Source organism: Dipodomys merriami, unplaced genomic scaffold (assembly GCF_024711535.1).
Source record: "Dipodomys merriami isolate MVZ:Mamm:240054 unplaced genomic scaffold, mDipMer1.0.p SCAF_20, whole genome shotgun sequence".
NCBI classification, from domain to species: Eukaryota; Metazoa; Chordata; class Mammalia; order Rodentia; family Heteromyidae; genus Dipodomys; species Dipodomys merriami.
In genome coordinates this window covers 23,046,104-23,060,774 of record NW_027203382.1, presented here as the reverse complement: position 1 = coordinate 23,060,774, position 14,671 = coordinate 23,046,104, and the positions used below count along the sequence as shown (strand labels likewise).

Below are 14,671 nucleotides of genomic sequence, written 5' to 3'. Positions count from 1 at the left end.
TTAATTGTTGAAAATTGGGGTTGGAGGTATGGCTCAAGTGGTAGGACACCTGCCTATCAAGTGCAAGGACCCGAGTTCAAGCTTCTGGATTCACCCCTCCTCCAGAAAAAAACATTAGGGAAAAATTACAGAAGGGTATGCAAACCACAGATGGGTAACCTCCCTGGAAATGTAGATAAATACCCAACATTGGTTACTGAATCCTTAGCTGACCAATGAACTATGCATATGTGAGGAAGACCCTAGAGGGCCTAGGAAAAAGTATTAACCAAAATTAAATAAAATTGAGATTCTGTTTACTCTGCAAAATATCTGACACGACAGTTATCAATACATTTCAGAAGAATATAACATAGTTTTATGTGACTGACAGTATCTTGAATATTCTTTTTTAAATTAGTGGACATGAGCAAGAATATAAAATGAACAGTCCTCAAGAGGGGGGAAAAGCATCAGGAAGTAACCTTAACACAACCCAAAAAGCTGGGCACCGGTGGTTCACACCTGTAATCCTAGCTATTCAGGAGACTGAGATCTAAGGCTCATGGTTCAAAGCCAGCCCAAGCAGGAAAGTCCATGAGACTCTTATCTCCAATTAACCACCAGAAAACCGGAAGTAGCGCTGTGGCTCAAATAAGTGATAGAGGGCTAGACTTGAGCTGAAAACCTCAGGGCCAGCGCCCAGACCCAGAGTTCAAGCCCCAAGACCAACCAAAACAAAACAAAAAACACAAGAAGCAATTACTAGACAGGAATTAAAAAGCAGCTATTGAATGGAATGGACAGCCAAAATATTAAAGGCAGATATATACTGAATACATGGAAGAGAGTCATAAAAAGGAAAAGATACTACATAAAAGAAACAAACTAAAATTCTAGAGTTCGCTGAAAAACACAATGTTTAAAATAAAACTATCCTGGAAGGGTTTAACAGATAAAGGGAGGCTGCAAAACAGTCAAAAAACTTGAATGGAGACTAATAGACAATTATTTAATCAGAACACTGAAGAAAAAAACTGGGAGGAAGAAAAAGAGTAGTCTCACAGACAAATGAACACTTATAACTAAGTCACAAAATAAGAAGAAAGAGTAATGAGGCAGGGCAAATACCTGACAAAACAACAATTTTAAATACACTTTAGGTATTTTAACACAAAGAAAAGTTACACATCCAGAAAAACTAATCAAACCCCCAAGCAAGACAAATAGAAAGAAAAGTAGACAAATACAGATCAAGCCAAATTTTGAGATCAAAACAGAATTGTAAAAGTAAATCAATATAAAAAACATATTATAAGCCAGGCAGTGGTAGCTCACACCTATAAATCCTAGCTACTGAGCTGGCTGAGATCTGAGGATCATGGTTCAAATCCAGACTGAGCAGGAAAATCTATGTGTTTCTTATCTCCAATTAACCACCAAAAAGCCACAGTGGAGCTGTGGCTCAAGTGGTATAGCACTAGCTGTGAATGAAAAATCTCAGGGATGGTACCCAAGCCCTGAGGTTCAAGCCCCAAGACTGGTACACACATACAAAAACGAAAAATAATTGGGGCTGGGAAGGTGGTTCAGTGGTAGAGCGCTTGCCTTACATGCGTGAGGCTCTGGGTTCAATTCCTCAGCACCACATAAGCAGAAAAAAAAAAGCCAGAATTGGCACTGTGGCTCAAGTGGTAGAGCACTAGTCTTGAGCTGAAGAGCTGAGGGACAGTTCCCAGGCCCAGAGTTCAGGCCCCACGACCGGACCAAAAAAAAAAAAAAAAAAAATTACATACAAAGAAACAATGATTGCAATTAACTTCTGATGAAAAAAAAATGGAGACCAGAACAAGATGAAATGAGACGTATTAAAGTAAATGTTAAAATTGTAGAAAGAAAAAGCTTAAGTGTATTTTGAGCAAACAAACGTTCTTGAATAAAAATGGAGGAGCTAGGAGGACAGGGATAGATTCAAGAGGTACAGATTCTCTCTGGTAAGTACAAAGCCCTGGGCTCAAAACTCAAGTACTGACAAAAAAGCAAAAAAGATCAAATCAACATATTTTCGCTTGAAGAAAATTGAAAATTTCAAACACAGGAGGACTGTACTATAAGCAGCACAAGAAACTGGTTAGGTTGAAGAAAAAGTGAAGATGGAACCAGAACTACAGAAAAGAACACATAGTTTTCTATTTCTATAAGAGGAAATTAATATATAATATCTGAACTTGCTAAAGCAGAAAATAAATAAATCAGTAATATTGTTTATTATCTAGAAATAGAGAAACTACATAAACACAAACACATAAAAGCTGAAAGAATTTCAGGGAGCTAACTTCCAGCATGGAGAAGACTGCAACAGAAAAATAAGTCTTGTCATATGAAATTCCATGTTCATACTACTTGAAAAATATTAAAAATAACTTCGTAAAAAGTAATTTGATGAGTTTTTAAAACTGCAATCAAGAACAAATGCTGAACACAAAGAATAAGGAGTTTCTTAAGTTAAGTGCTTTCTAATCAAGGAGAGGAAAAGACTTTTAATATCAGCTCATGAATCCTAAATTCTTTGTCAACAGGTGCCTGCAAGAAAGAATAACAAACTGATTTTGTTTACACAAATGAGCAGATTCTATTATAATTCCTCAGCATTTTGGTTTTAAGTAGTTCCACAAGATGGTGAAATCTACTTATAGTCTATTTATAAAATATAATACAATTTTTAAAGGAAAAATAAATTAGCCTGCAAAGAAAACTAAAAGTTGATAATCTCCAATTTAAGTCAAAACCTGGATGTGGAGGCCATGAAGCACTTCCTTGGAACACCTTTTAACTTATAAAAAATTGTTTATCAAGAACTATATAAATGAATTTTGCATTTGAATTAGCTATTTTCTAACTACCTCCAAAACAATTTGTGGGCTTATTAAAAATGTAAACAAGTCTAAATTTTGACCTTTGTTAAACCTACATACAGTTTTATAAAAAGAGACAAAAAGAAACATAAAAAGAGACAAAAACCCTGATGACAGTGGCTCATAACTGACATAAAAAGAGACAAAAACCCTGATGACAGTGGTTCATACCTGTAATCCTAGCTACTCAGGAGGCTGAGATCTGAGGATTGAGGTTCAAAGCCAGCCTAGTTAATAAAGTCCATGAGACTCCAACAGAACTACCAAAATGCTGGAAGTGGAGCTGTAGCTCAAGTGATAGAGTGCTAGCCTTGAGCAAAAAACCCAGGGACGGTGTCAGAGTATAAGTACCACAACTGGCACAAAAACATAAAAGACCAAATACATAAGTAAATTAATCACTCAAATTTCAAATGGCATGACTACTATTACCACCAGAACTTTATTAAATGGATTCATATTCTAAAAAGCAACAATGTTTAAAGTTCCAAAATACTATGGAAATTCTTGGAAAATTGCCATCTTCCAGATCAATATCAAAGAACTAAATTTGTAATATTAAATCCATTCTTGTCAGGCCCAAAGTCAATTTTATTCCTGTTTATAACTAATGCCAGAACAGGGTTTGGAGTTGAGGGTAGGAAGGTCTGGTTTTTTACCTCTCTTAAAATTTACTTTGTTTTGAAGGGCTAACACTGACCAAGAAGCATTGTGCTCATAACCTGACTTAAGGAATTGCAGTCCTTTTGTACAAATAATAAGATAAATAAACAAATAATCTACTTTGTTTTATGTTTATTTTCCAAGCTCCATTATTTTTACAAAAGCAACTTCAGTGTTTGTACTTATGCCCATAATACTCTTAAAAAAAGAAAATAAGTAATTTTACATCCTTGAAAAATAATACAAAACTTGACCTGGAATAAGAAATAACCCGACAAAGACTGCAAAGAGTAAGGTAAATTTTAAAAAATAAAAATGCAAATATGCATTCTGTCAGTCTCTTGAATTTATTAACCTAAAAGGTTTAATTTCCATTTTCCTGCATCAGCTTTATTTATAAAATGTCGTGCCCTATAAATACACTGTTATTTTCTATAGTCAAGCACCCTCTTAACAAATCTTCTCATTAATATGTAAATTTAAAGTCAATCGGTCTTCTCCCTGACAGCCCCATGAATTCCTAGTGCAGAGGATAATCGGCTTTGACTTGGCATCCACTATTCATCATCAAAGATGTCAGTTAGAAAAATTATGGAAAATGTACTGCAATTGATATGACTGCTATCTACTTTGTCAACACTTAATTGTTCCTCAAATCATACATTTACATATAAACAGCCTAAATACTAATCTATAATGATGCAAATAAACTAAATTAAAAATCTCTTCTGCCCTGAAGAAGCTTATTTGTATATGATATGTTCATTTGAGAACTTATTGACAAAAGCATATATATCAGCTCATCTCAAAGAGTACTGCTACCAATTTTCAATTCCTCAAAGAAACTACTTTGCTACCCTTCAAGCATATCAACATAAACAAACGTTTTTGAAAATTCCAAGAGAAACATGATCTTTCTCTTTGAAAAGCAAATTCAATTATAGTTCTTGTCTAATTGCAATGTATGAGCACTGTAGACTTGGGCTCTGAAGTTTGTTTTGAAAGAAACACAATAAGCAAACACAAAAACTTATTAAAATAACAAAAAACATATTAAGTTTAAACATTCTGAGGTACTATATAAAGGGAAGTATGTTGCCCTGACTATCAGGTAACTGTTTCTGGCTTCAACTTGAATAAGCAATATTATCTTAATTAGCAAAATTGTTACGCCTTTGGGATTGGGAGTATGTGGTTCAAGGATTAGATCACTCACCTAGCAAATACAAATCTCTTGAGTTCAAACCTCATACCATGCCAAAAAGTCTGCATGCCTCGGTTTCTTGATCTGTTAAATAGGTATAAAAAATCTATCTATAGTCTGAGTAGGGCTGTGTATTCCTGTAATTCCAGCTACTTGGGAAGTGGAGATCCAGTGGGAAGTGGAGGATCCAGCCCAGGCACAAATTTCTTGAGATCTTCCCATTTCCATATCTCAAATCAGTAAAATCTTGGGTATGGTGGCCCATGCCTATGATTCCAGGTAGGCAGGTGACATAAGTAGAATTGTCAATAAATGTGAGATCTTATCCAAAAGTTAATTAAAGCAAAACAGGCTGAGGATGTGGCTAAAAATGTGCCTACCTACCAAGCAGGGAGCCCTAAGTGCACACTCCAGTACCACAAAAAAAAACCTTCAAAAAACTCACAATCTCAAATAACATGTAGCAAGAATGTGTGACAAAATAGCAGAGTAAGGTGGTTAACATCTGTAATTCCAGTTACTTGGGAGACAGAGGCAGGAGTACTGAAAGTTCAAGGCCAGCCCTAGAAAAGCTGGCAAGACTTTATTTAAAAACGAAACATAAACAAAAGGGCTCAAGTGTTGTGGCTCAAGTGATAGAACCTTCATGCTGTATATATAAGGCTCTGAGCTCAATAACCGATGCTAAGAAATAATAAGGTATTAAGTATTACAGTCTTATTTGTCACATTTCCTTGCACTGGAAAAAGAAATTGTTAAATTCACTTTAAGTTAGTCTGATAATTAACTTTTAATTTCAAATAAATTTTAAGATAGTATATTATTTTAGTGTCACTGCTTTCCCACACTAGCAAATTGTTTTTCTTCAAGGTAAAATGGCTCTAAATTTGTGATAAAGTGATATTCATATAGCATTTGTAGTGAGTGACTTTGCTTGTATATGAAAGGGAATGACGTGCTAAAATGGAGGTATTTCTTTTCCACTGATTTCATGAACAACACACTCAAGCACTGGTGGTAAAAAGATGGCAACAACTCAGCCCAGTCTCTCTAAAGTACTGTTTCACCTTGTCTTTCTATTTTGTAATAATTCTAGCCATTCTTTTCTACACAGCATGTATTTTAGCATCACATATGAATCAGAAAGGAGATATAAAGGGCTCATACTTCTCAGTTCCTTCCAGTTATGATCAAATCTAGCTTGTGATTCAGTTTACCAACTTCCAAAGCTAAATCTACCATATATAATCCAAAATAGTTACATAAAAATTAAGAGGGAAGATATGCTAAATGTGTTTAATGGTGGCAAATATTAAGTCAATATGATAAAAGCAATGAAACCTTTCCTAATTATTTCCAAGCTTGATGTGTCACCTGAAGCATATATTATGAAAGGTTTTTTCCCCAATTTTATGCACTTTTTCTCACCTTATTTTTCAATTTAACAAAAGAGATGTACTGAGCACTAAAGCCTGTTAGTTTGAAAATAAATCATCTTAATATAATTGAAATTTTACTTTTTACACAACTCATTTTAAAGTTTAGAATACTACATTTTAAAAAGACACCAAAAGATGAGTGTGCTATTTTGTAATAGTTAAGAATTTCTGGTGTAACTGTAACCCCTCTCTATATCACCTTTACAATAAAAAAATTTAAGAAAATAAAAATATATTTTAAAAAAGAATTTTTTTACACAAAGTCAAAATTTACATTTCATTCTGAAATACATACACATATAAATGGGCTCAATTACAAAATATGAAAAAAAATTAAAATTTTCTAAAATGTTCATCTGCCAAAGAAAACACCTTCACTTTAAGGAATATATATTAATTTTACTAAAATACTACCAAATATAAATGAAAAGAAAAATACAATTGTTTTAGAAATATAAAATTCAGACCAGTTTTAAATTTTAACAATATTCATCTATGAAAGCAAGAATTATCTTTTGGGTAATGTATATTTTAGTCTCACAGCCCACCAAATTGACAATAGTACCTGAAATAGCTGGTTCTCAATGATGTGCAGGTAACTTGAAACAACAACAAAAATTTGTGGATTGACAATGTCACTGTAAGTATTGTATCCTAAGGGCCTTTTACCAGTATCACACTAAAAGTTTATGTACTACATCTTACATACAATGCATTATATACAATCTTACATACAGACATTATGTACAATCACTACCAAGCAATGAACAAATTCTTATATTTTTATTTTGGTTTCCTTTTGTTAAAAAAAAAAAAAAAGAAAAACTAAGTCCTCATAAAACATGTAACTTTCTATATTTCATATTATTCTAAATTTGTTGTATACACTTTATAAAAATTATCAATTCATTGTATGTTTTAAGAGGAAGATTATTCAGCACTTACCTCCTTCCAAGGACTGACAAACTGTGTACGAGCATAGCGAGTTAGCATATGGATTATGACAACCTGTCCCCACTCTTCTACATCCACCAGTAAGTTACATAGTTTGCGGTAATTCTTGTGAATCAGATCTATTCTATCAGGACATACTTCTTCAAAAGCCATCACAACACTGCCAGCTACCAACTATAAAAGAAAGGAATAGTAACTTGTTAAAAAATATTTTCTTCCCATCAAAGACCCAACTCAGGTGTTACAGTGATATAAACAGTGCTATGATAATCGATAAAGTATTTAGCCATGCAATTAAAACAGATGCTTATGTGTGAATATAAATTTTACAGTAACATGACCTCAATAATTTTAATACTTGTAACTTATCTGGAAAACAAATCCTTTCTTGAAAAAAGATTATGATTTTTTATTTTATCAAGAGAAATTGAAATAAATTATTTACACATGGATTAAACACTTATTAAATTATTCTTTTCAAAGGTTACCTAAATTTTCAGATTCTTTTCTTAGTTTGTAACAATATTTAGAAAAACAATCAAGGCAATAACAAAGATCACATGTGTCAGTTTAAAATGAAAATGACAATATGAATTTGTATTATAAAACAAATTCATAAATATTTTTAGTACAAAAACTCCTCCAAATCTCACATATCTTAATCAATGTGCTTTCACCAATATAATTTATTTTCATAGAAAACATGCTGACTGAAATTTGGGTATATCAGTATTACTTGTATAACACTGTGTGTAAACTGGAATAATATATTACCAACAAAAAGTGGCTTTCCCCAAAACCAATTAGTGAACCTTAAACACTAATCTTTGGATTATCATGCTTTTATAAATTTACGATAAATTTAGTATTAAGATACAAAATAAACAGAATATTTAATGTACAAATGCTTCTATATATGTATATATATCTATATTGCTGATGTATATTATACAGTTAGCCAACAATATAATACAGTTCTGAAAAAACAAATTAATATCATACTCTGTCTGAACACAAGGGATCTTCATTTTAGTGTCTAAAATTTCCCCAATGGCTTAAAATAAGCAATTAAATCGAAATACAACTTACTGAAATGGTACTTTTTGAAAAATATTAGATACAATGATATTCATATTTTGAGTGTTTGTCTCTTCTACTTGGCTGACATTTAGTTTATTAATATGCAACCAACAATACAACTGGAAGAAAACAGCTCAGAATATAGACTTGCTATTATGCTAAACAAGTTTCAGGTCCTGTGGGGATTTTATGAATTACCAATCAGTATAAACGTGAAGCTGCATTTATTGACTCCAGCCCTGCCCAAGTACTGGTGCCTGCTGGTCCCAGCATGTATGCACCTCAATCGAAAAAACAAAGAATTGATTATTTGTGTGAACTAAATAAAAATGTATTACACAAATAATTTTCTATTTGTTATTGATACGAAAAGGAAGTTAAGTACACGTTTTCAACTTCACATTTGATGTCTTCTACAAAACTTCAGAAATAATGTTCTGTAATAATCATTTCTATAAGATTGAAAAGAATATGTCAAATCTTTTAAAACAACTCAGTTTGACACCAAACTACAGAATAAGTTACTATTTGTTTTAATATTATATATATCAATCTAAGACTCATATTTAATTATATCAATGGATAATATTATATATATATATATCAATCTAATACTCATATTTAATTATATCAATGGATAATGATTGCTAAAATACAAAAATCAGGAACCACTAAAAATAACTTATTCAATTGAACTAGAATTTAAATTATAAAGGTACTATCTAAAAATCAAGGTTTTTTTCCTTCTACATGTAGGAATTAACTTCTATCAAATGTGTAGATAGCAAAAAATTAAATTGAAAGCCAATTACTACATATTAAATTTATTAAACCTATTAAACCAAGAACTTTAAGTACACAACTGCAAAGCATTAATAAAATATTCAAAAAACAAAGTAGCTACTTAAGTACAAATAAGGCCTAAGGAAACACTAAAACTAATAGATTATAGAGAGCACTTTCACACAATAAAACTGACCATTTTGGATACTTACTTCATTATATAATGTTTTGGAACAATCTGACTCTAAGCTAACCACTAACAGAAGAATTGATAATATTGGTCTATTAAATGTTCAATATTCTATAAAACATTCAGAATTAAAATAAAATTATCTGCTCAGTTTTTAACACCAAAAATATTGGTTTCCAAAAAACAGACAGTTAATTTCCATCTCACTATGTCAATAGTAGCTTTTCATATAAGGGGAAAAATAAATCACTCCAACAAATCTCGCAATGAGCTCATCAAATTCAAATGCAGTTTTCCATTTATGTATTTTTTATATTAAAGCAATAAGCATGGTTCATTTATCTCCTCTTGGTTGCCATGTTTTTCTGTGCTGTTGCTATGAACTTCAGCCATTAGCTGTGCTCCAAGGTAAACTACATGAACCATCAACAAAAGTGACACCCTATCTATAGAGTTCATATTTTCTCTAGATTATCTATGCTAGTTGACAAGCTGGTAATGAAAAAAATCACACTAAGCAAATGGTTCCTCTAATAACAATAAATTTTCTATAAAATTATGAAGGGTACAAAACGTTTCCTTGCATCTATTTTGTCATGAATTCTAATTAACACTGCAAAAACCTGAGAATGCTGGGTCATCACAAGAAGTGCATCAAGGTTTGATTGATAATATGGTGTAAGTTGCCCAATGCTGCCAAGATTTTCTTCCTTAAATTAATGGCCATCCAACCTGCCCTAATCATACAGCTCAAATGATATTCCCCTTCTTATTTCAATTTTCTCGAGGCATGGAATATAGGAAAGATCAGTCATTTATCTTCTAATAGCTGAATAATAGATCTATCACAATAAAACATCTGCACAAATTCAGGGGTGTGTTTTCTTTGCCATACACTGAGGCTTTTACCAACATTAAATCAATAACTTATAAAATGGTGTCTTACCCTACATTTTAGTTATAAACTACCTATCAATTCATTAAACATAATTTTGTAGCTAAAACTAAGGATAGGAAACTTTCTATCATAAAAAATATGTAAACATTCCATTCAAGTTTTTCAGTCTGTACAGTTTTCAGTAAGCACTAATAATTTGTCATCTTAAGAAATTGTTTTCTACAAGAAATTTAGATACTATCAAAAAATATTTTCAGTTAACCTGAAAGGGCAAGGAAACAAATACCACACTGTCTTTGAGGCATCATAAATTTGTAAAAGTCTGCTTATGTAATTTTCAAAAAATGTGTTTCCATATTTTTAAGAAAAACAAGAGTTACAAATATAAAAAATTCATAAATGAGCTTACAAATGAGAGAAATCTACCTGTCTTCAATAAAGTTATACATGTGACTAATAAAAAGATCACTTTAAAGTTGGATGCTGCTGGTGGCTCACACCTGTAATCTTAGCTACTCAGGAGGGCTGAGATCTGAGGATCTCGGTTCAAAGTCAGCCTGGGCAGGAAAAGCTGTGAAACTCTTATCTCCAATAAACCACCAGAAAAACAGAAGTGGCGCTATGGGAAGGGCTGAGGAACAGTGCTCAGGCTGAGTTCAAGCCCCATGACCGACAAAAAAAAAAAAAAAGATCACTTTAATACTTAAAATAATTCTAATAATTTTCACTACAATAAAATTTTACAACCTACCTTAGGATCTCAACAGTAAGAAAATCTTTCTTAATATAAGAGAAGCAATGGAAGGTATGTCTCAGAAAAATCAGTACAAAGAAGAAATCTTTTAATAGATTAACATTTTTTAATTTACATTTGTCATCAATGACATCATTATCATAATGATCTCAAGAAACTCCGGGTAACAGAAAATAAATCACTTCTTAAAATGTGGAAATACACTCAACCTGATTAGTTTGAGAAATTTAAAAAATAACCTGTGATTACTGATTATAAATGATTACTGATTATACATGCCAAGGCTATTCTTATCATAAATATACCTGCTTTCAATGAAAGTGTACATGAGACCAACAACAAGATCATTTTAATAATTAATATAGTTTTAATAAAAGTAACTTTAGTAAAGTAACATGCATAAATATCTATGTAGATATCAAAATGTAACCTTTCTACAAAGAATTACAATCACAAAAAGCAATAAGAAGATCAGAAAACAATTATTTAGATACATAATGAAAATATTGCTCATTTAAATATTGGGTAGACAATGTTAAGTAAATCTGAATCCCAATGTCTCACTACAAATCTCAAAAAAAAAGATCAAAATCTATGGTCAGCATAACTCACAATGAGAAAATCCTCTAAAGCTCAAATTATATGTAAACAGAACAAACTAAATACCAGAAAGCTATTTTCCTGTTTATATTACAAAACTTCATAAAGACCTATGACAGAATGATTAAAAAAAATACTGATCAAAATAAAGCAGACAAGACTTAGTGATAAACACAAAATTAAACTGAAATCAGTAACAGGAAGAATATCACAAGTGAGTCTGTTTTTAGTGCTAAGATAAAATATCCAAGAAAATACGTAAAGGAGGAAGTATTTATTTTGGCTCATGATTTCAGAGGTTTCAGTCCATGATTACTTGGCTCCCTCGCTTCCTGGCATACATACTGTGCAGTAAGGCAGATCATAGAGGGGCACGTGTGCTGGAGCAAAGAAACTCACTCTAGGGCAGACAGGAGTCACAGTATATGAAAGGAAGGGGCCAGGAACACCATATATTCCTCAAAAGAACACTTTGGTGGTCTACTTCGTACTCCAACGAAGTTCCACTTTCTAACAGCCCATGCAGTATATATATCAATAAAGTTACCTGTAAGGAAGTTAGCACCTCATCATTTAATCACCTCTCAACAGTGCCCTCAGATAGAAACTAAGCCTTCAATAGAGCCTTCTGAAGGTACAATCCAACCAGAATACTATATGTGAAAATACACTGAATAAAGATTTCTGACTGGTCAGAGCAGACTACAGAAAAAAGCAGTATAAGAAGTGGGGGCCCCTCTGTACAGTATGTTCACAAAATAAAATAAAATAAAATGAAAAAAAAAAAGAAGTGGGGGGATAAAAGTCCCTTAGAAGCTGGACAGTAGTGGCTCACACCAGTAATCCTGGCTACTCAGGAGGCTAAGAGCTGAGGATCACACTTGGAAGCCTGCTGGGACAGGAAAGTCTGTGAGACGCTTACCTCCAGTTAAATTACAGAAACAGCCAAAAATAGCAATGTGGCTCAAGTGGCAGAGTGCTAAGCTTGAGCAAAAGGAGCTCAGGGACAGTGCCCAGGCCTAGTTCAAGCCCCAGGATTGATTTTGGGGGGGGGGGAGCTACCAGGGGCTGGGAAGGTGGCTCAGTGGTAGAGTGTTTGTCTTGCATGCCTGAGGCCCTGGGTTCGATTCCTCAGCACCACATAAGCAAAAAGAAAAAAAGCTGGAAGTGGCACTGTGGCTCAAGTGGTAGAGCACTAGCCTTGAGCTGAAGAGCTCAGGGACAGTGCCCAGGCCCAGAGTTCAGGCCCCAGGACCCGACCCAAAAAAAAAAAAAAAGAAAAAGAAAAAGAAAAGCTACCAGAAAAAGCTGCCTTAAAGCCACCAAAAGCCACTTTAGGCTGATATAAAGGAAGAAAATGTTTAAAGAGGCAGTAGTTAAAATATATAGCGGGCAAAGAAGCTCCAAGCTATGTAAAACAAATTACTGACAAAGAAAATGACTGCTGGTGGTTTTAAATTAATATTTAAAACTATAATGCTAAAGGAAAATAATTTGGCCAGAAATAACACAATATCTTGGATTATTTTGAAATGCTCACTGTATACTAGGAAAACATTAAGTCACTTCAACTAACCCTGAAAGAGATGTGTTACAAAACTCTAAGATCTCATTTAATACAGATTCAGTTTACACATTTCATTTTACATTGAAAGAAGGCAAAAATGAACACCATTTCTAATGGTCCAGCAAAAATAATTACAAGAGGAATTAGACTCCTAGAAATTGAAAAACAAAATCGAGAGCTAAATTATCTGTTTGAAGACATAATGTATTCTATAGGGAAAACTGAGGGAAATGAATGAGAAAAATTAATCCAAACAATAATATTCAGTAAGAAGAAGGTATAAAACTGTAATTTTTAAAATAGCATAAACTCAAGGACATACAATAAAGCAACTTTGATCTTCCCTTTCATAAAGGAAATAAAAATAAACATAAAAGAACTCTAAACCAATATTTAACTCCAGATACTAATACCTATCCTTCTACTTCCCGAAGAAGTCCATGCTAACAATTCTAGAATACTTTCTCCAGCAAGTACTATAATCCTATAATACTATAATCCTAGCTACTCCGGAGGCTGAAATCTGAGGATCCACATTCTAAACCAGCCTAAATAGAAAATTCTGAGACAATTTCCTCAATTAACCACCAAACAGCTGGAAGTGGAGCTGTGGCTCAAGTAGTAGAGTGCTAGCCTTGAGCAAAACAAAGCTAAGGGGCAGCATCCATGCCCTGAGTTCAAGCCCTAGTACCAACACACACACACACACACACACACACACACACACACACACACACACAACACACCCCCAAAACATTTGCAGGTTGTACTAAGTGATACATGTCCTGAGTTCAACCCCTAGGACACACACACACACACACACACACACACACACACACACACACATACACACACACACACACACACACACACACACACACACACACACACCATTTGCAGGTTGCACTAAGTGAAACATGTCTATGATCTCCAGACTAAGGAGGCACACACACACACACACACACACACACCATTTGCAGGTTGCACTAAGTGAAACATGTCTATGATCTCCAGACTAAGGAGGCACACACACACACACACACACACACACACACACACACACACACACACACACACACACACACACACACACACACACACACACACACACACACACACACACACACACCATTTGCAGATTGCACTAAGTGAAACATGTCTATGATCTCCAGACTAAGGAGGCAGAGGCAGGAGGATCAAAGTTCAACACTAACTTGGGCTACACAATGGGCTTAGCCTACATAGAAATACCCTTTCTCAAAACAAAGTAAACACATTTATAATACTAATACGAAAACACACCACTCTTGATTGTTCCATATCTCTAACCCTTCTTATTACTTCATTTTAAAACTATTACTTGTTCTCAGGTAAGTCAATATTTTATAAATCCTAATAAATTACTGAATTAAAAAATTCAACTGAGGGAGAGGGAGAGGGGTTGGGGAGGTGGGGAGGTCAGGAGGAAACAGGTAGTAGGGGAAAAACAAAGGAGGAGGTAGCAATGCTAGATAGGAAAAGTACTTATTACCTTAGTCATATAATCGTAACCCCTCTGTACAGTATTTTTACATTTAAAAACATATTAAAAAATTCAACTGTAACCTAGAACAAATCATGTTGTGAGGTAAGCCAAGCTCAGAGA

The 14,671-nt window shown here is 33.5% G+C and overlaps 1 protein-coding gene across 1 annotated transcript in view; it reads right to left on the bottom strand.

Annotated features, from left to right (window-relative positions):
• Positions 1 to 14,671, bottom strand: part of Ap3b1 (adaptor related protein complex 3 subunit beta 1) — a 229,246-nt gene that overhangs the window by 169,558 nt on the left and 45,017 nt on the right. The window contains exon 7 of the mRNA XM_070031216.1: positions 7,146 to 7,328. Within this exon, the coding sequence (XP_069887317.1) occupies positions 7,146 to 7,328 (183 nt within the window). The remainder of the gene's footprint in view (positions 1 to 7,145; positions 7,329 to 14,671) is intronic.